Here is a 20757-nt window from a genome sequence, read left to right as displayed (position 1 = left end):
AGAGATGTTTTTGCCTTCCTTTTCATGAGTGACTCCTTCATGACTCTTTCACTTCAGGATTGCAGGCAACTCTCCTGAGCAAGCTTACCAAAGCATCAGTGAAGTTGTGTGGCCCTCATGCAACACGTTATTATCTTCTTTCTCAGTTGTGTACAAAATGTGCAACCTTAACTTTGTCAAGTTCCTGGCAGTGAAATAAGTATGTTTGTGAGGTTGACCATCATTTTGCATCAGGCATGGTTTAATGACATCTTGCCTCACTTGTAAGATGCTGCCATATGCTCTGCTGCTTGTGGGGTTGCCACAAACACCCCATTATACTTTTCTGCTTGTAAAGTGGAGTGAAGAGAGGGCAGGACCAAGAACCTTGATCTACATAGTGACATCTAAAATGGTGGCATCTATCTTATGTTCTTTGACCATACTAAATCCAAATTTCTCCTGTTTCTGTGACCCAGAATGACACAGCAATGACAGACTGTGGATGTGTACCTGCTTCACCTTTCTCTTTGGGCAGAAAGTACCTGTGTTGTATCTAAAAAGCATATTTTTTCCTGATCCAAGCAAGCCTACTTCAGAGTCCTTCATAAGAGAGAAAAATCTCTTAATTTTGATCTCAAATTTTTTAGATGGAAGCACTGATAAGCACTGTGTTGGAAACCTGTGGTATGTCCAGAAGGCAGGTAAAACCCAAGACATCCATGGGGTAGAAGGCCATGAAAGGAAGAACATGACCATGAGCAGCCTTGTTTGACTGGATACTCTATAAGAAGTCCTTTCATGTCTTCTTTCTCTGCTGTTCCCTTCCAGATGGGGATTGAGGATGCAAGGGGAGCACCTCAGCAATTCTGCTTGCTCCAGTCAAGGCCTTGCCTGCAATTTCAGCTGTTAGTGAAACAGGTCTTTGTTCCTGCTATTTTCAAAAATTTCTTTCTTTTTTTTTGGTAGTTGTCGGGAGCCATACTTTCTGCCTAATGAAGGTATCTTGGTTCAGTCCATACTGGAGAAAGGGGCACTGAGTAGAGAGCAATCAGTTATGTGTGTTAGCAGGGACATTTAGATGAGTACTTTTAATCCATGCTCTTCCTGCTCAGAAGTGACAGCTAATCATAGCATTTCTTTTAAGATCTCTGTGTGCAAAATGTCAGATTTTGGTTCTGTTCAGAAATTATTTAGGTTTTTTTTTTTTTCATTTCTTAGTAATCTTCATCCTCTAATTCTAAACTGATGCTTCAAAACCTGTGGAGGCTTTCTTGAGTGGTAATATCAAATTCAGCTAAAGCTACGCCCTCATGCTAGGCTATAAACCAGACAGTAACTTCTCTGTTACTGATGTAGTGAATTGCTTACATAAACATCCCAGGCTTCATTTTCAGTCTGGTACTTCTTGTCTTAAACCAAATGCACATTGTCCATCATCTTAAACAAATTCTCTCAGTCTTCCTCGATAAGCCATGGTTTGTTGATCTCTAATCATTCAAGTTGTAAGCATGTTTGCAAAAAAGAAAGAAAACTTTTATCTCTGTTTTTGTTTTTCAAATTCATTCTACTCTGTAGAGAGGGCAGATGGAATCTCAAATAAACTTTACGGAGTGTTTGTCATCACACGTTCCTTTATTTGTGTGTTTGCCAGCTTCTTAGCATTTCAAGGTCATGACATATGGCATGGCTTAGGCTTGGACATAGGCTTCAACTTTGGTTGTAGAAGTGTTTAAAGTACTGTATGTTTGTGTGCTGTGTTGGCTGAGATGAAATGCTATAGGAAAATTACCTTGTAAAAGATTGCATGATTATTTTTCAATCAGATGTGCTGTTTGTATGCCCAGTTTTTCTTCTAAGGAGGCTAAAAATAATCTCTGCTTTCAGGGAGCGGAGAGAAAGAGAGAAGTTGTTTGCTGCTTCCTCTGGTAGCAATGTGTGTTCATTCAGATTATGTGTTTTACAGAAGTGAAAACCATAATTTAGGTGCTTTTCAACTTCCATTTGCTCATAAATTTCTTTTAAATCCTCCCATGGGCATGAAACCTTACAGCCCTGCCACTAGCTAAAAGCAAATTACTTCTAGTGGTCTGTGAAAATCTGTTTACTGTTGTGGGGATATTTTGGACCTAAACAAGGCAAAAAAAATGCCCTCCATCTCCAAATAAAAAAGCAGTAAGATTATTTTTAGTGCACATAATTCTTTAGTGTATCTGGTATTGAATGCTACTGCACGTCTCCTGTCATGCTGCTCTTTTAGGAGAAAATTTTCTCTCTCTTGGTAAACATGAATTAGGCAATACTCAGTTTTACTGGCTGAAAGTAAAACTTTCTTTGACAAGTGCCCAGTTGTAGAGTTAGGATAATCAGAAGTTCCCATGCCAGCTTGTCTGACAGATCTTTGTGTTTCTTCACAGATCCAAATGTGCTCTTCCTTGTTGATTCTCTGATCTATGGAAAAGAAGACAGTGACATCCTGCTAGTGTGCCCACTAACAGATCCAAATGTTACGAATTTCACACTGAAAAGATGTGATGGCAAACGTCTCCCCAAAAATATGACGTTCATTCCCAATCCCCAGAAAGGCATTGTTATAAAGAACGTACAGAGGTCGTTCAAGGGCTGCTACCAGTGCTTGGCCAAACACAATGGAGTTCAGAAGATATCAGAGAAGATTTTCTTGAATGTGAGACCAGGTAACACAGGATTTTTGCCTTCTTCTAGAGAACTTGATTCCCAGGAGGTATAGAGAAGACCTGTGAAACCCCACTTCTGTCCAAAGGAAAGTGGTGAGCTTAGAAAGCTTGTTTTGGGCAAGTTGTGTCAGGGCACAGATTGATCTCGTGACACTTGGCTTGTGGCTCTGCTCAGAAGGTTTGGCCATGATGAGCTTTATTTTCTGTTCCTGGTGATTTCCAGACATTTTTTTTCATCATTATAAGATGTGTGGTTATGCTGTTAAATTTTGAGGGCAAACCAGCATCCTGAGGTTTGTACAGGTTTATGCAGGCAAAATTATTTTAGTGCCTGACTCCTGTGTCTGTTGCACACAAGTGACAGTAGAAGAAACTGATAAATGGCATCGACGCATAGAGGTTTGGTGGAGATGCAGAGCTTGTGAAAGGAGAAGGTTTTTGTCTTCATATTACTGAGTGAAGATGGTCACAGCAGCAGCTGTGTGCACAGATGATGATGGGGAGTGCATTGTGGCTGAGCTGCTACATGCAGCACTACGCTTGGCAAACCTGTTGGTGCTGCCCTACACTTGACCTTGCCACAGCCTGTGCCCTAGGGTTGGGTGCTTAGGTGGGTTTGGGAAGGAGGAGAAGCCTGATGTCTGTCTGCTGGACTTCACAGGCCGGTTTTGTCTGGGCAGTTTGGAGCCTGCACTTGCCCCGTGTGTCATTATTGGGTGGGGAAATACCCAGGAGGGAAGTGGAGGGAGCAGTTCAGCCAGCCAGGCTGGCTTGGCATTTCCTCAGGGGCAAGTAAATGAGTTTGTTCTCCGTGTAGCTCTGGACACTTGGAATGAAGCCACCTCGTGCTGCAGCTGAGGCTGCTGCCGAAAGAGGGGGAGCAGAGCTGGGGCCAGCAGGCTGCTGTGCTCATCCCCGCTGCCTGCGCCGTGCCAGGCCTTGGGAGCTGAGGCCAGGCCACAGCAGCACGTCCCTTGTGCTGGTGAGGGAGGCTGCCCTGTGGCGTGATGAGGGCACACACACGCTGGTGTTTGCTCCATGGCAGGGTCTCTGTGACCTGCCCATTCTATTTGGAGGTGGGGCAAGAGGTTGAGGAGTGAGGACCGTCTCAAGTGTGATTTTACTTTGGCAACTTTAAGTCTTTTTGTTCTGTTCATTTGGAAATTCGGCATTGTCACTCTCAGTATTGTAATTACTGTGCTGTAGAGTTTGATCCTTGCTGAGTTCATCAAGTAAAACTCTCACTTTCTCCTTGGCTCAGCATTTAAATGCATTGGAGATGCTTTGGTGGATAATGATTTTGTAGTTATAACCACAGCACTCAGACCCTCAGATGTGAGCTTCTGGTACAGAAAGACTGAAGAGACATCCATGAAACAGGGAGCTGTGCAGGAGGACTGAAACACACAGCAGCTATGATAGCACAGGGTGTGTTTATGTACAGCCCTTCTCAAAACAATGGGGGGCTTTATGGACTTAGGGCTTTTTTCTGGATGTCCAGAGATGTTTCTGGCAGATGAGAACACAGAATGCCTTCTGCGCTGCCATCCTTCTGTCACTTGGGTACTGCTGAGTGCTGAGGGGGATTTTTGTGTGAGCCTTTATATCTAAAGAGAGCAAACATGTTTCTTTGCTCTCTTCTATAGCTTCTTTCAGCAACATGAGGAAACCATTATTGTTAGAGTACGAATGGCTGAGAAGCATGGTGTTTTCCTAAGCTTTGTACAATTTACCTAAGATAACTACAAAAGTTGTGTCAGAGGCAGAAGGAGAGTCTGGAAGACCTTGTCTGATACATGCTACATTCACAGCATTCACAGTCTGTCTTCTGTGTGAAAGCCCTAGAGCAAAGTTAACTGGAGTTTAATAAAAGAGGAAAATTTGAAGAAAGGATAAAGAAAATAGAAAAGCAAACCGTGAGGGGAACAGAGGAAGAGTTGAAGAACTTTGCAGAAGCAGGAGACACATAGTCCTCAGATTCACCTGACTGTTGACGAAAGACATAGTGAAGCAGAACAGGGTATGGCTACCCCACGTCTGCATGTCACCACCTGCTTCTTGAGTGACAAACTGTGAGCCACCACTGTAAGCAGAGGTTGTGGTGCTTTCAGGCACAGGTGTGCAGAATTCCTTGAGCTGTACCTGTCCTTCTTAGGCTGTCCATCAGGAGCTTTTCAGGAACCTGTCAGACAGTACTTTCTGTTGTCTGTAATGTTTTGTAATTAAAATCTGCAGTTAGTGCTGGGCTGCTGTTCTTCAGTGACTGATCCTCACCATGTTTTCAGTTCCAGAGTGCTACTTTTTAATCACTGTCACAAAATTAATTGTCTCATTGATGGTTCAACATCAATCAGGTTTCTTCATGCAAGTTGCTATGCTCTAACAAGTATTATCTAACTTTTAAGTGTAATTTGAAGCAAGGTTGATATTAAGGGGGCGCATTCCTACAGGTTGAATCAGAAATGTGCTTGTTGTAAATGAACGAGTGTGTAATACGTTAAAAATGTTGAATACATCTCAGAGCCTTGATTTTATTGGAAAGTTAATTAATGACTGTTGATTTTTATCCCCCCCGGAAGAGCTGAGACTAATGAAAAGTAATAAACTTCTAAATTGTTTTCCAGTTCACAAAACTCTTCCTGTCATCACCTTATCAAAAAGCTATGAGCTTCTCAAAGAAGGGGAAGATTTTGAAGTTACATGCATAATCACAGATGTGGACAGCAGTGTACAATCTAGTTGGATTTCTCACAAAAGTGAGGTAAGTTCCTTTAATTCTACCATGTGTGCCTCAGCACAGTACACAGACTCTCTGTAGACATTCACGTGCTTGTCTTGGGTACCTGATGCTGTATTGATTTGGATTTGTTGCATTTACAAAGATTCAGTATCTCACAGACTGGTGAGAGGGTAGCAATTGTCTTGTGCCCTTGAGGATGGCTGGGAGGAAAAGCATCTGCATGGGTTTCTCTTCCCAAAAAGAAATTAAAGTTAGGCTCTTCAATGTGAAGTTTAGGTGACCTCTGTTGGGCTTCCTAAATACGGAAGCGTGGAGTGCCTACACATCACATTGCAATCAATGGGAGCTGCAAATATCAACACATGGACTACAAATTACATATTCTAGTTGTTATCATTAACAGTAAAATACCTGCTAATTAGCATGGGGTTGTGCGTGACAGGAATAGTAGTAGGCATTCATAGGAATGATTAATTCATTTAAATTACATGGTGTGCCTCACTAACTGGAAAAGCTCTGAAAAATGAACCAGTGAACTGGCTTCTGTCTGCCAGTGATAGATGAAGTTACTGACTGGCATCACCAAGTTATATTATTGAGAGGCTCAGTGCTCCAGGAGTTTGATACTGGCAGTGCAGCTATTCTGCAGAAAAGGGGCAGAGAGATCCCCTTCCCTGGTAAGCCAGTGTGCTGCCAGCTTTGAAATGAGCAGCAGGCATTGGGTTGTTCTTCAGAATGCTCCTTGATCTTCTGGGTGTACCTTGAAATTTAAATTAATTAAAAGCCCTTGTGAAGACTTTTTAGTAACTCCTACCATATACTTTCCCATGCTAATTGACTGATCTTTTACTGCTAATGTTAGTGACTAGAATACGTAATTCTCAGTCCATGTATGTGGAAGACTCCTGTGGTATTTGGATAAATCACATCTCCTCAGGCACATAATAAACAGGAGTCCTGTTCCCTGGGGCTGGGCATGCTGTGCTTAGCAAATCCACCAGCTCTGGCAAAGCTGTTCTGGGGAAGTGCTCGCTGCTCCAGAAATTCCACCCCACAGCTCTGAATGTTGAGAAGGTCTAAGTGACATGAAGGTGGCTTGGGAGATGCAGATCTGCTTTTATTCCTGTTCAGGACCTTCATCTGAGAATTTAATTTCTTTTCTCATTCCCCTCTCTTTCCTGTGTTACAGACTGATGGAATTGAGGCCTTCCCTTCATTTTTTGTGCTTTATAACTTATTATTTAATGTGTAAAAGCCACAAGGAAAGTATTTTCCCAATAAGTTTGATTTTTCTGTCCTTTCTAGTAAATTGTAGGAGCTGCTGTCTTTGAAATACTGACTATCAAATTTAATTTTGTATTGAAAGAGAACACATAAATTTCATCTTCAAGTAGATTCAGAATTTTGTCCTGAATAGATGAGAGAAAAAAACCCAAAATGCTTTGTCCAAGTATCTGAAGTTATCACCGCTTTGGAAAATTAGGAGACTGGCTATTAGCAAGCACATCCATACTGAATATACTTCTCTTGTGATTATTATAAGTCAAGAGGAATCAAAATTGCATTTAGAAGCTTTAATTTGTCTAGCAGCTCTTGGAACATCCAAAAATTGCAATAATTCAGTTAGAAAATCCTGACATGTCCAGGTCTGCATTTGGTTTAATCAGTGTAAATTTTATCAGTCTTTCCAACCATACCGAAAGTTCTCAGAGAGACTAGAGTCAGCATCTCAGAGCATTTATTTTTTCTGTGCAAATCTATAGAATCATGACATATTTAAGAGAATGAAGTTTCCAGTTTCCTTTAAGATTAATAAATTTATATTGCTGTGGACCTAGAATCTGAGTGGGTACCAGTGGGAGGATGCTGTGTATAGTCTGCTGCCAGCAAAGCTCGTGCAGCATGCCTGCAATCAGGAGATGCTGTGGCCTTGGAACATAGTGCAACATGATTAAAATGAAGCCCCAGGATGTTAAATCCTCTCTTGTGATTTGCTGGGAAGCATTGAAACCATTAGAGAGTTGCTGAACTTCAGGCATCATTTGAGGGGTGAACCACACTTCTGAGATTCAAAGACTTCATGCAAGAGCTTCAGCTTCTGAGCATTAGTAAAGTCAGGACTCAGTGGTCATTTTGCATCAAGCCCTAGAGTTAGAAGTGCTGTTTGTGCAAATAAAACTTTCAGTTGGTTACTTACCCTCTCACCAATCCTCACCTTAGTGTTGGAAATCGAGTCTGAATGAGCTGGGTCTACCTTGGCCGTGACAGCTTTGTCATCAGGTAATGGGGACATTTGAAGAAGCTAGAGGTCTAGCTCTTTTTGTCTTGGGTTGGTCTCCTCCATTTGACTCTCTTGGGGCAGGTGAACATAGTCCCAAATTCACCCCACCCCCACCCCTTGTCCTTCCACATTCTTGCCTGAGAAGGGAGCTTGAGGAGAAAAGAAAAAAAAAAAGAAGGAAGAAGGGGAGGGGATAGGACTTAAGAGAGGACATTATCTCCCAAAGGCAGCTGATCACACACTTATTTTGCATGGAGAGATTCTAGTGACAGGTTTGTCGTGCTGGCTTACTATTCCGGTTTAAAGTTATGAATATTAATATGGCAAAGTTATAATTACTTCTATTTTTAATTTATCTAGGAAAGATGATGCATACACAGTGTTTTAGATGTTAATTGTTTTTTACCGACAGAGTGTTACAAGAAAAAGCAGAAATTTGGGTGATTATGGATACGAAAGGAAATTAACATTGAACATCCGTTCAGTGGGAGTTAATGATTCTGGAGAATTTACATGCCAAGCAGAAAACTCTTTTGGAAAAACCAACGCCACAGTAACCTTGAAAGCTCTAGGTAAATACTTCTTATAGAAATCTTAACATTTCTGAGAGCAGGAGATGAAAAGTGAGAACACTGGGGAGTCTTGCCTTCCTTTTCTCTCCTTTTCCCCAAACCTCAGCAAGTTAAGTTGGTTTTCTGTAAAGGTTATTGCTGACTGGTACAATATGGGATGGCTCAGGAAGTTGTGTGTATGACTGCTTTAATTTCCATAGCCCTTTGCTTGTTATTGGCAAGTGATACTAGGAATAAGGGGGTACAAAATCCAACTATTACAAAGTATTACAAAGTATAAAGGCACGCTGCAACACTGTCCCTCTGGTTTGTCTCATCCTTCCTGGCTTAATCTAAAATTTAAACCTGTTTTGACAAAGAAACTAATTTACCTGCTCCTGGTACTGTCCCTATGCCCAAGTAATGAGGCAGCACAAGGGCAAAGCACATCTTCAATACCTGCCTTCCGAGCATGGGGAATCTCACTGACAATGTGTCAATGGTTTTTACATACAAGCTGTAGTTGGACCTCGATTTAAAATAATGCTGTGAGCAACATTGTGGTGCACAAAGACAGCATGAAATTGTTTCAGAGGTCACCCGCTTGTTAAAGCCACTATCCATCACTTCTACAGATTTTGGATCATGTCCCTAAACAATGAGCAAACTCCCTTCCTCCTCTTGTTTAATAACAGATGTGTTTAGAGTCTGCTATATATTAACTTGGGTGACGCACAGTGCCTTTTGAATGTTAAAGCTGCTGAAACCTACTCATTTGATAAATTGAGTACAATTAAGGACATATTGGTATAGTTAATAAGATCATTCTGGTCTGTGTAGTTGCTACTACTGTTTCAGTTCCATTCAAGGGTGTAGTAACTAAGGGAAGTGTAGCCCTGGATTCTTTTTTTCCTTTTCAAATCTGTTTTTCTGTTGCACAGACACGCACTCCAGCCACACTGCTTGTTTTGCTTTCCCTGGTAACGTAAGAAAACAGAAGTGTTTGACCCGTGTGGGTCAGACCTTCAGCAAACAGGCAGAGGTTTGAGTGCCCTTAACCTTGCTGTGCTGGTTGAGGGGGTAGGGCTCACAATGAAAGGGATGTTTTCCTCATTTTTTTACAGGAGAGACTACATTCATATGTAAAAGATGAAACAGTGTGAAGTATGAAAGAAAATCTTCTCCCCAAGGGGATCAATGTGAAAGCTTTTATTATAAGAGGAGGGAAGTTCTTCACTACAGAAATTCTTACTGCTACTGCATATGCAAATGTAGCTTTAAAAAGGATTGACTTTGGAAAGTCTGGGGTTTAAAATAATGCATGGCATTATAAAAAGTAGGAAATAAAATTTCTCTTTAGTAAAATATAAAGTTTGTATTTAATAAAAAATGCCAGAGAAAAGGTGGAATCTTTCTTTTCTGAGATAGTTTTCTCTCTCCACCCTCTCAAATTTGACTTAAATGAGCTCCAACTTTTGGATGCCTTTCACTATTTATTGTCAAACTGACTATATTTACCTGAACTGTGCCAGCTCCCAGGGTCCTAGGAAGTGGTGCATAGAGATCTGGGATTGCAATAGATACTAAATCACTGTGGCTTTAACATTAGCCAGAAGTTTTACAAGAAATAATGTGTATTTTTTGTAAAATTCCTAATTGCTTTTTCTATCAGATAATTTAACTGTAGAAGGTACTAGAACTGCATTATAGGGACTGATAGCATTATAATAAAATTTTATTTGATGGGAATTGGGTCTGATTTTGAATATAGCTTGCATAGGGCATCCTGTGTTTACACAGAAAACTGAAAAAAGCACTGCAAAGGAACTGCAAATCTTCAGTTTCCAGATATGAAATCTTTTCCTCTTTTCTAATGATGGAGACTATTTTAGAGCATACCTGTCTGCTGTGAATTTACTTCATCCTTTCTTCTTCAAAGCATCTGTCAAGCGCTCTGCCAGATCCATATGCTTTCACCAAGCCCCACTGGCTCTGGCTTTCCCAAGCTCGGGTGCCCAGCTGGCCACAGCAGTTTGATTACTAGAAAGTGGGAAGAAACAGGGCTCTGAGATTGACTTTAGGTCTAAATTCAAGCTCTCAGTAAATGTGTTTCCTTGTAATTGCAATCTGCCTGTCAAACTGATGATTCCCTTATGAATTTCTGTAATAGGACTAAAAACTTGTCTTTTTTAAGTGAATCCTCAATCTGATGAGTTTATTAATGAAATTAAAACCACTACAGCAAGGATGTTGTTAGACATGATATTTTGGAACGGAACTGCGCAGTGATAAATGCTATCTGCCAAATGAAAGATTAAGACCCAGCAGCAGATGTACAGAAATGCCTTAGTTTAAGATGATTGGTATCCAGGCCTGTGGACTTAGCACATTTTTCTCTAATTACAGCTTTTAATAGCTTCATTTGTAATGTTGTTCTTAATTACACTTGACAAAGATGCCTCTAATACTCTAATATATTGTAATAAATTATTTTAGTGTGCTTTTCTCATAATGTTTCTTTCACACCAGACAGTTAGCAAGTCAAATTTTTGGAAAAATAGAAATACCTGAGCAGAATCAAACACATGCTTGCATTTTTCCAAATGCATATAGAAGGTATTTGTCACCAGAAGATGGAATTATTGGTGCTAAGGCACTCAAGGCTGTTTTAAGTTCTGTGCCTCATGCTATATGTAGCTAGTAATGTTAGTTTTGGCAGGTGAGGGTTTAAGTACTGCTTTGCAGATGAGGTCTCTTGTTTCACATTTTGATGTTTGATCACTGATCTTGAAGTCATGTGAGTGTGGTTAGAGTACTCACAAACTTCTAAATGGCCCTGAAATTGTTTTTCTTCTCCTCTTACAACCATCAGCTAAAGGATTTGTTCGTTTGTTTGCAACAATGAATACCACAATAGATATAAATGCAGGACAAAATGGAAACTTAACAGTTGAATATGAAGCATATCCAAAACCAAAAGAAGAAGTCTGGATGTACATGAATGAAACATTACAGAATTCCTCAGACCATGATGTCAAGTTCAAGACTGTGGGCAATAACAGGTAATGTGCATGGCTGTAGTGTCGATTTCACTCTGGAACAGCAGACTAGGGTCTGCTCTGGGAAGAGGAAAGTGGGGATGGTGAGAAAATTGTGACCGTAAAAGATGTAGCACATGTGGCTTGCCACAGTAACTGGTGCAGTCTGCCGACCTACATTTGGAATAGCGTGGAGCCAGCTGCACCATCTGAGGACCAGCATGCTGTTTACTCACGACTCACCTACATTCCTGTCCAATAAGCAAAAAAGAGAATTAAGGTTGGTTGTGTGCAGAAACTCCCTTCACTGCCACAGAAGACCCCAGTGCTCTGGAAAAAAGCTTATGCTTTTATTTCCACTGAGCACTGTTCTCTCCTGATCCCTTGTCTTCCAAAAATCCAGTGAAGCACCTAGAACATGTGGCCTGGGTTGACAATCTGTGTTCCTTCCTCAGTGAGAAGAGGAGCAGGTGGTGATGCATGCATGGTCTGAGTCTGAGGCTCAGCTGCCACGCAGGCTCACATCTGGGTGTTAGAAGTGGCCAGACTTCTGGATGTTGGAAGTGCAATGGCAATCATAATGTAAGATAGGAGTGTTTGCATGGATGATGTCTGCAGAAAATTCCCTCCTTTTTCATGCAGCAGTTCAGAGCAAGTTGTGTGTCTTAGTAATGCTTAAATTTTTTCTTTGCAGTTACACAAGTGAACTTCACCTTACACGATTAAAAGGAACAGAAGGAGGCATTTACACATTTTTTGTGTCCAACTCTGATGCCAGTTCCTCTGTAACATTTAATGTCTATGTGAAAAGTAAGTAAAGTGAACAGTCTGAAATATTTCATTATCATAGTCATTGTATTTTATACAACATAATGTATGCACAAGATGTCACAGTGTGGTTCAGCATATGAGAGGCTTTCTGAAGTGAAGCACATGCTGGAAAACTAAATGTCAAGATATAAAAGTGCAGAGTACTCACACAAATCCACCTACTATCCAGCATGACCTTATATTCTAGCGAATGTATTCCAGAGATTACCAGAGAGCAGCTAGGTTGTTTATATAGAAAAAACCTGCAGCACCTGAAAACATGATCTCAAAAATAAGTATATATCATAAACCTTTTATAATTTCAGGTGGAGCAGGATACACAGGGATTATAATTTGCATTTTTGGCAACCAAGTTAAGCTTTTAATTGTCCTTAATTTGTTTGAGTTGGATGCAGAGTTTGAAAGCTTGTCAGGAGAATTACTCACATTTAGATGCCTTTTGGCATCTAAGTACTTCTGTATAATAGTATAAGTCACCATTGTTTTAAAGAAATCTGCATAGCATTACAAATGTGTTTGTTGTCATCTTTGGGACATGCTTATTAAGACAGAGCACTGGCTTCAGTTTCAAATAGCATTCTTCAAGACAAAAGCCAAACTTCAAAATTAATTCAGTGAAACCTTCAGAAAACCCTGTGCTTTGCAGAGCCATCCTCTTAGAGCATTTCATGCGCTCAGCCGACAGATATTGGCTGCTGCTAAAGGCCAGGCTTAAGGAAAATTAAGCCAAGAGGGACTTTGAGCCCAGCAGGAGGAACCGTATCGAAAGTAAGTGAATGTGCTGCAAATGCAGTTTTGTGTTGCTGCTATGCTTTAGCAGCAATGTGTCCTTTTTCAGGCATAGTTTTACACAGAGGATTGTCAAGGCTCCCACAAATGCATCAAGTCCTTGCTGTTAATTTCTGAATTCTTCTCATTTATCATTGAAGATCAACATTTTTAGCATCTCTATTAGCAGTGACATAGTTTGGATCTAGAAATGTCACTTGGGCTCCTTTCAGAACATGGTATTTCTTCCTTCATCTGTGAATGTTGACACTTGCATTGTACCTTCTATGTTTCCTAGCTCTGATTTCTGAGATGAGGGCACTGGTGATCTCAGATGTCCTGTGTCTCAGTGAGTGAGCATGGGTCACAGTCATGAGGGATACTTCTAGTTTTAAAAGATTAATGGAGCAAAATGTTGAGCCAGAAGTTCTAATTTCTCTGAAGGAATGGGAGATATTGCAGGTTGCCTGTAGTCTGGGCACAAGAACTAAAAAAACACTATCTCACAGTTCTGGCATCATCAGGTGTCAGTTCTCAATGCAGATCTCCATGTTGCCTCTTTTGAGGCATGTGCTACCTAATAAAAGCTGAAAACCCCTGTGGCTCGTGGTTAGGAAACCAGACCAGGAAGAGAGAATAGAGAAGCGGAATGGACAGGGCAAGAGGGAACATAGACACTTTTGTTCTTCTGAATGGCTTGTCCATACAACTGGCAGCATTCTAGTCTGTTTCCTTCTTTCTTCAACTGCTGTTCTTGTAAGATCAGTCTTGGGATGTCATGAGGACACTAAGGCAGTCTCATAGATCCCACGCTATCCTGCACTGTGGCCCTGGGTGGATTGCAGCCATGGCTGAAGCAATGCACTTAACTCAAAAAGTTTCTTTTGGCATTTTGACTAAGCTCCTTTAAACATTCTTTCATTTTGAAAAAGAGAGATTAATAGATTGGTCTTTCTAGAGGTTGTTTTTAACAACAACCCCTAGAAAAGGGGTTTTCACTGGCTTGTAAAATGCTCATCATTTAGCTGTGAAACACAAACTGCATGACAATGTACCATATTATTTGACATAGTAGAGTGACTGCCAAAGGTGAGTCATATGTGGCTGGGTCAGATCCTGAGCTAATGGTGTATCCTCACCTGACATTGTTGTCAAGGATTTTGCATAAATTGCTTAGATGTAGCTCGTGATGTTTACATGTCTGGCTTGGGCATGTAATCAGCAGAAAATAACCAAACAGGTAAAACAGGATTCATAATCAGGAGAATGTCTTCACGTAAACAAATACTGATTCTGAAGCATTTGCTAAAAGACATGACAAACCCAGTGCAGAAGTACTTGGCTTGGATTTAAACATATTTAGCAATTGCATATGCTAATCTGAAACAATACTAAATTGCTTTTAAAATAGTGTAGTAATTAATAATAAATGTATAGAGGTAAGCAGCTCTAAAATTAGGAACCAAAAAGAAAATTACAGCTTGACAAGCAGCATACTGTACTCAATTACAATTAGGAATCTGTAGAAATCTCCAGAGTGGCAGAGTATTGTGTATCTAGCAATTAGCAGAGGGATCTTCCAACTAGTAACTGAATTTAGTGCAAAACAATATCTCAGCTTAATTATAGTCAACAAAATACTATCTTTGTAGATAGGGCTCCTGCTGCAAAGAGAAAACTAGTCATGGTAATATAGATCCCATGAAGCCAAGCTCAGTTGTTTTCCTGTCATTGGACTATGTAGTGAACAATGAGGAATCACCATGATATTGTAAAAAGATTTGTCACAATCCAGAAAATGTAGCTCCAGCAGGAAAAAACTCTCTTTTTGTCTGGGATGACTGACAATACCTATTAAGTGTTACTTTTTAGACATTTACTTCATTAACAATGAAGGAAGGGAAATTGGCAATAGAAAGCAATTAAATACAGAATTTTATTATACAGAACATTGAATTAAAATAGGAGTGGCCTCTTATAAGTCGTCTTTGATATATTCAGAATCAACATTAATAAAAGTTAGAAAGCAACTTAGTGAAATTAGAAGTTTAAGACATTTAATGCCTGATTACAGAAGGCAGTATGTAAATATGCTGAGCAGTGTAATAAAATCTTAAATATTTAAGGGGTTAAAGTCAGAACAGTTAGCAACATCTAGTCATTAGGAGTCTGATAGCAGGAGGGGTAATTAGGCAGTGCAAGTCATAGAATCTAGTACAGTAAAATCCCTTTTTAAAAGAAGAGGCGTGGTGACAGCTTGGCATCTGTTTGCAAAAGCCAGTCCATCTTTGCTCCAGCATCCCCTGAAGTACCTACACTGGTGATTGAGGAAGGTGCTCTGGCTGCCAGAAAGGGCCGAGGGTGCTGAGACGCGTGGCCTGAGCTGGCAAAGGAGCAGCCGGTGGCGATTGCAGGAGCAGCCATCTCAGTCCCCTTGGGTACTGGTGTGGGGCTCTTTGTTGCCTCAAGTGAAATGCATTCCTTAATGTCTCTGAGCCAGAGAGGCTTGGGAGCCCTCAGTGCTGGTGGGGAGAGGCTGATCGTGCTAATTGCCATATGAAAGTGCTTCACTAGGCACATGACAGGCAGAGCTGCTCTTAGGTCAGCACTTCTCAGAGGCTGCTGCAGCTCAAGCAAGGCTGGACCACTCTGCCTGAGCTGCATAGCCTCTCATCTCCTCACTCTGGCAGGGTGAGTCCATGTGGGCTCGTGGCCATGTAGACAGTCTTTTATTGCGCTGGGTTTTTACAGTGGAAAGAGCCTAACTAATATGGGCATTTCATCTCCCTCACTCAGCTTCAGATGTTACACAGAGACCAACTCTGGCCCAGTATTTTTCCATGGCTTAATGCACAGATGCCTCTTATGACTTCTGAGTTCTCTCATTTCTTGAGTTACGTTGTGGTGTAATGTTGCCTAAAACACAGCATATACCTAAACAACTAGCACATGGGTTGTAGTTTAACTAATTACAATTTCACAATCCAGCCATTTTGATTGGAATTTCAGAAATGTGAATTACATGTGTTCTGTGAGCATTGAGGCTGGGAGAGATGCTGTGTACTCTCAGAAAGTTCCTCACCAAATGAGTAATGCTGAAAATCAGTCTCAACATTTTGCAACAATGTTTGGTTCTTGGTGTTTTGTATAAAACACAACATGCGGATTTAGAAATGAAAGAACATTCGGTTCCTGTAACATGAGTCACGAGGAGGTGGTATGTGATTGAGAATATACGTGTGCTTTGTTGACTCTAATTTAATCAGAGAGTAGAATATTCATTAAAAACTAAGGCTGTGCAGTCTTTGTACATGGGTTTCATCTGAAATAAATCTGTTTTCCCACTGTAGCCTATACAGCTTCACTGCTTTCTAGAATTAGGAGTTCATCTTACATTTCTGTAAAGCCATAGTAACTGATAATGGGCTCTGAACTTGTATCTGTCAGGTGAGCAGAATCATTGCAATGTAGTTTTTCATAGTTTCTTTCATTAACTTCTGTTTGGGTGATTGGCAAGGAAGCTAAGGTTGTTAAGGGAATACTGAGGTTTCAGTTTGGTCAGGAAAACAACCTTGCTGTGTTGTGTTGGTGTACTCTTGGCTGAAGCCTATGACATTGGACTAATGACTCTGAAGTCCACCTGACTGCACTGGTTTCCTGCCATACTTGAAACAGGGGCTCCTAAACCAACTGCAGGACTAATTCCTGTGCAGGATGTGACAGAAGGCCTTGGCTAGATTAATTGCTTTTTAAACTACCAGAGCAATCACAAATTCTCATTTGGAAAGCTAATATGTTCAGCCCAGTGTTGGCTTCCTCTACCTGGAATGTTTCAGAGAATCAGGCAGTTGGGCAGTTCAGTATCTTAGAGGGACGTATGTCCTCTGTTGGGAGGTCTGCACTGGTTGCTTTGCAGTGGTAATATTGAATACACAGGGCAGATGTAGGAAGGATGTGGTTTGACAGATTTAGTACACTTTTAACTGGGAAGAAACTGTCCTTTTTACAGATGGGTAAAGTCATGCTGTGCAGGAATGGGAACTTTACTGTTGTTCCAAGGACACACTTCTTTGGGTTGTTTAAGCTCTTAGCTTTGGTGGTTTAGGATCTTTCATCAAATCAGATAGTTGTGAGATAAGGTATTCTTCTAATGTCCAGTCCAAGCATTCAGTGTAAGAGCTAATATTTTCACTAATGTTAGATTTTTGCAGGACACCAGTTCAGACCCAGACATCCTTAAGCATAAGAAGGTCTTGCTCACCTGAGTGATTCCATGGATTTTGAGGCACACAGGTTGCTGGTGTGAAGAGCAAATAGCAGTGTACATTCTGTGTTCCCCTAGTGGGTGACTGTTGCTTTTCTTTATTGCAGCAAAGCCTGAGATTCTCACTCTGGATATACTTAGCAATGGTGTTCTCCAGTGCGTAGCAGCTGGATTCCCAGCCCCTACCATATACTGGTATTTTTGCCCAGGAACTGAGCAGAGGTAAGTTAAGTATACAAGAGTCTCCAAAGGTTGTTTTAGGTGCAACACATCCAATTGCTAATTGCAAATTAATGAAGTGAAATTACTTGGTAATAGTTACATTCAAATGTTACATTGTGGTTTTCATCATTTTTGGCATTGCATTATTTGCAGTATTTTGTGGGAATGCAGGGATACATTTCATTTTTCTCCTTTGTATTCTGTCCTTGCAAGGGGAATAACCAACACTTTTGCTGTGTAAAAGTAAAAGCCAAAGTTTCTGCTGCAAGCTAGCTATGGCTTTTATCAGCTTGGTCCCAAATGACACATGTTCTATATGCAATTTCACAGAATGGCAATCACAGAATCACTTGTGAATAAGCCTGTTATAATTTGTTTTATTGTGTGGTGAAGTAATTTTTCCAGACATAATGTAATTAGATTTCTGTTCACATGAAACATATGACAAGTAAACAAGTCCAGTGTTATGGATGAAGTTGGATGTTTTTAAAACCAGGTGTTTATAAGAAGATTGTAGAGTTTCACTGTGAAGTGAGTGAGCATTTGTGAAGCAAGTTTTAAGGTTTTGCTTGACTTCCCCCATGGTTATAGATATCATACTAGCAATCAATGGTCTCCTTCCCACTGCTGTAATTTGTTTTATGCCTAAATAAAACTATTATGGCTAAAATGTATGTCAAAATAATTGTTATTTCCGTAATGTTTTCAAATAGTACCTTTTTTAAAATCTTAAATGTGTGCTCTTGTAGTAATATGTGACATATGAAGGAGAAGCAACGTCTTGAGAGAAAATAACTGGCTGTTTTCTGACTGCATATAAGCTTAATGGTGTTTATGTATATCATGGACTTCTTTTGTGCTGTAATAAGATGATGTTTGGGGAACATTTTCAGAAATGGGTAATAGACAACTGCTTGACAATTAAATTTAAAATGTGTGTTGAATGCTGTAAAACCCATAGAGAAGTTACAGATGTGTAGGTATGTCTAACCAAAAGCAAATGCAAAGACATGGTGGTCTCCAGTTGGGCCAGGCTAAGTGTATGTATCCATTTCTCCCACTACATACAAGACCATGAGTCACCATGAGTAGGCTGTTTCAGGGTTAAGATCTTCAGCTGAATCCCTTTGTTTACCAGAGCTGTTCAGTTCTCTGTTGGTCTGGCACTTGAGGTAGCAATCCATTGCAGGTAACTGTCAGTATTGTCTCTCCAGGTGTTTTGATTCACCAACACTATCCCCCATGGATGTCAAGATTGGTTACACAAATTCATCAGCGCCGTCATTTGAACGAGTCCTGGTTGAAAGCACCATTAACGCCAGCATGTTCAGGAGCACCGGCACCGTGTGCTGTGAGGCCTCCAGCAACGGGGACAGGAGCTCTGCTTTCTTCAACTTTGCTATTAAAGGTAATGTCCACAAAACGTGGGTGGTGTGTGGCTCTTTCTGGAAAAGGATTTTAAGTGGTTTAGCTGTAAGAAGGTGTACAGTACTGTGGCTGATCACATGATAACATACTACATTGCATGTTCTGCCTGTCAAAGTCTTGCTTTAATTTTTCAATTACTATTTTGGTACTGTCTTTTTATGGCACCTGTTCTGCAGTGCAGTAGGTAGGTGGGTTTCTTTTGTCTGTGCAGCACAGAGGAAAACCACCTACAGCATTACCCTGGCTTTCCCCCCGTCTCTCCCTTTTGTTTTCCTGTTTTTCTGTTTTGACTATTTAGGCCATCACTTCTTTTTTCAAAGAAAGATTGCATTTTATTTTAGGTTTTTACAATGTCTCAGGAAAAATGTGGTCTCCAACTTGCCTGGAGCCCAAGTGTCCTGCTGCTATAAAAGAAGTAACAACAACATACTGCAAAAGGGCTTATGAGTTTTGTAGTGGTATTTGTAGGTTTGTGGGGGAGAAGAAAAACCCACTAGAACATAAATGATTTGAAATGTGTTTGTAAAGCTGTGCTTATCTTTGCAAAACCAAATGTTCTGCTTCTTTTTTTTTTTCTATTACACCCAGATATGACATACAAACAAATACGCCAGATCTGGGGCAGATGGGTTGTAGTAGAATGATATTTCTTCTCTACTTGGCACAACCTCTCCTTGTAAAGACTGTGCTGTAGTGATCATACCTCGGTGGGGGGCAAAGGGGAGGAGAAGAAATTGGGACTTCAGATAAAAGCTTCTTTCTTTAACCTAACTTGATTGAGATCATGTAAAGCCCTTGCACTAACTGAACTTAGTGCCAAACCTCCTGAATTAATGAAGCTGAGACTCTGAAGGCATCAAACTGCATGGTTTCTGTGCCAGCTCCATCTCCCACAGCTCGCTCAGGAAAGACATTCTCATATACTTGAAGCACATCTAGGAAAGTCAAAGCCCCAAACTGTATTTCACAAAGAAGAGACAAGGAAAGGTTTTCACCTGCATCTTTTTAATTTAGTTTTTCTTGTTCAGTATTTTTAGGAGAATTCTCTGTTTCTTTTCAGAGCAAATCCGTACACATACCCTTTTCACCCCTTTACTAACTGCATTTGGAGTTGCTGCAGGACTGATGTGCATCATAGTCATGATCCTGGTGTACATATATTTGCAGGTAAAATTAGAGACACCTTTGCCTGAATTAAAAAAGTGTATGAGCTACTTGTTGAGTCTTCAGTAGTAACAGCCATTCTCTTTCTTTTCCAGAAACCCAAGTATGAAGTTCAGTGGAAAGTGGTTGAAGAAATAAATGGAAACAACTATGTTTACATAGATCCCACGCAACTTCCTTATGATCACAAATGGGAATTTCCTAGAAACCGTTTGAGTTTTGGTTAGTTTAGATTTATTTAACTTCATCTGCAAGGTGGAACCTTCAGGTCTCATGTGAGACTTTGGTCAAACAGCAGGGTTTTGTCACGAAGATCTTGCGCAATAATGCAGATAGTGATAATTGCTCATTCTTGCCTTGGGACAAAAGGCAAACAGGCATGTCTGCAATAGCTTCCTTGATATAAAAAAATAAAATGTTGAGCCCTACAGGAGGAAGTACTCAAAGTTGTTACAAAGTATTTTGTTTGCTTTATTAGGTAAAACCCTTGGCGCTGGAGCTTTTGGGAAAGTTGTTGAAGCCACAGCTTATGGTTTATTTAAGTCTGATGCTGCTATGACGGTAGCAGTAAAGATGTTGAAAAGTAAGTTGCTGTGGTATACTGCACCGTGTTTTCTCTCTTCCATCTGGTTGGTGTGTTACATTCTGAGCGCTGTGCTTTGCCTTGCAGCGAGTGCCCATTTAACGGAGAGAGAGGCCTTGATGTCAGAGCTCAAAGTGCTGAGTTACCTTGGAAACCATATTAATATTGTGAATCTGCTTGGAGCTTGCACTATTGGAGGTGGGGTTATCTAT

At 40.5% G+C, this 20757-nt stretch overlaps 1 protein-coding gene across 2 annotated transcripts in view; it reads left to right on the top strand.

The window, feature by feature from the left end:
- Positions 1-20757, top strand: part of KIT (KIT proto-oncogene, receptor tyrosine kinase) — a 55610-nt gene that overhangs the window by 19714 nt on the left and 15139 nt on the right. Inside the window, exons 3-13 of one of the 2 annotated variants that reach the window (XM_041403041.1) lie at positions 2397-2675; positions 5300-5436; positions 8109-8268; positions 11120-11309; positions 11980-12095; positions 17256-17370; positions 18585-18778; positions 19859-19965; positions 20058-20184; positions 20441-20545; positions 20633-20743. In XM_041403041.1, coding sequence (XP_041258975.1) covers positions 2397-2675; positions 5300-5436; positions 8109-8268; positions 11120-11309; positions 11980-12095; positions 17256-17370; positions 18585-18778; positions 19859-19965; positions 20058-20184; positions 20441-20545; positions 20633-20743 — 1641 coding nt within the window. The remainder of the gene's footprint in view (positions 1-2396; positions 2676-5299; positions 5437-8108; positions 8269-11119; positions 11310-11979; positions 12096-17255; positions 17371-18584; positions 18779-19858; positions 19966-20057; positions 20185-20440; positions 20546-20632; positions 20744-20757) is intronic. The other variant, XM_041403042.1, reaches the window with a different exon arrangement.

This window comes from Onychostruthus taczanowskii, unplaced genomic scaffold, assembly GCF_017590055.1.
Source record: "Onychostruthus taczanowskii isolate IOZ18803 unplaced genomic scaffold, ASM1759005v1 scaffold2, whole genome shotgun sequence".
In the NCBI taxonomy this organism is placed as follows: Eukaryota; Metazoa; Chordata; class Aves; order Passeriformes; family Passeridae; genus Onychostruthus; species Onychostruthus taczanowskii.
The sequence above is the reverse complement of the archived record's forward strand: the minus strand, read 5'-3'. Positions and strand labels throughout refer to the sequence as shown.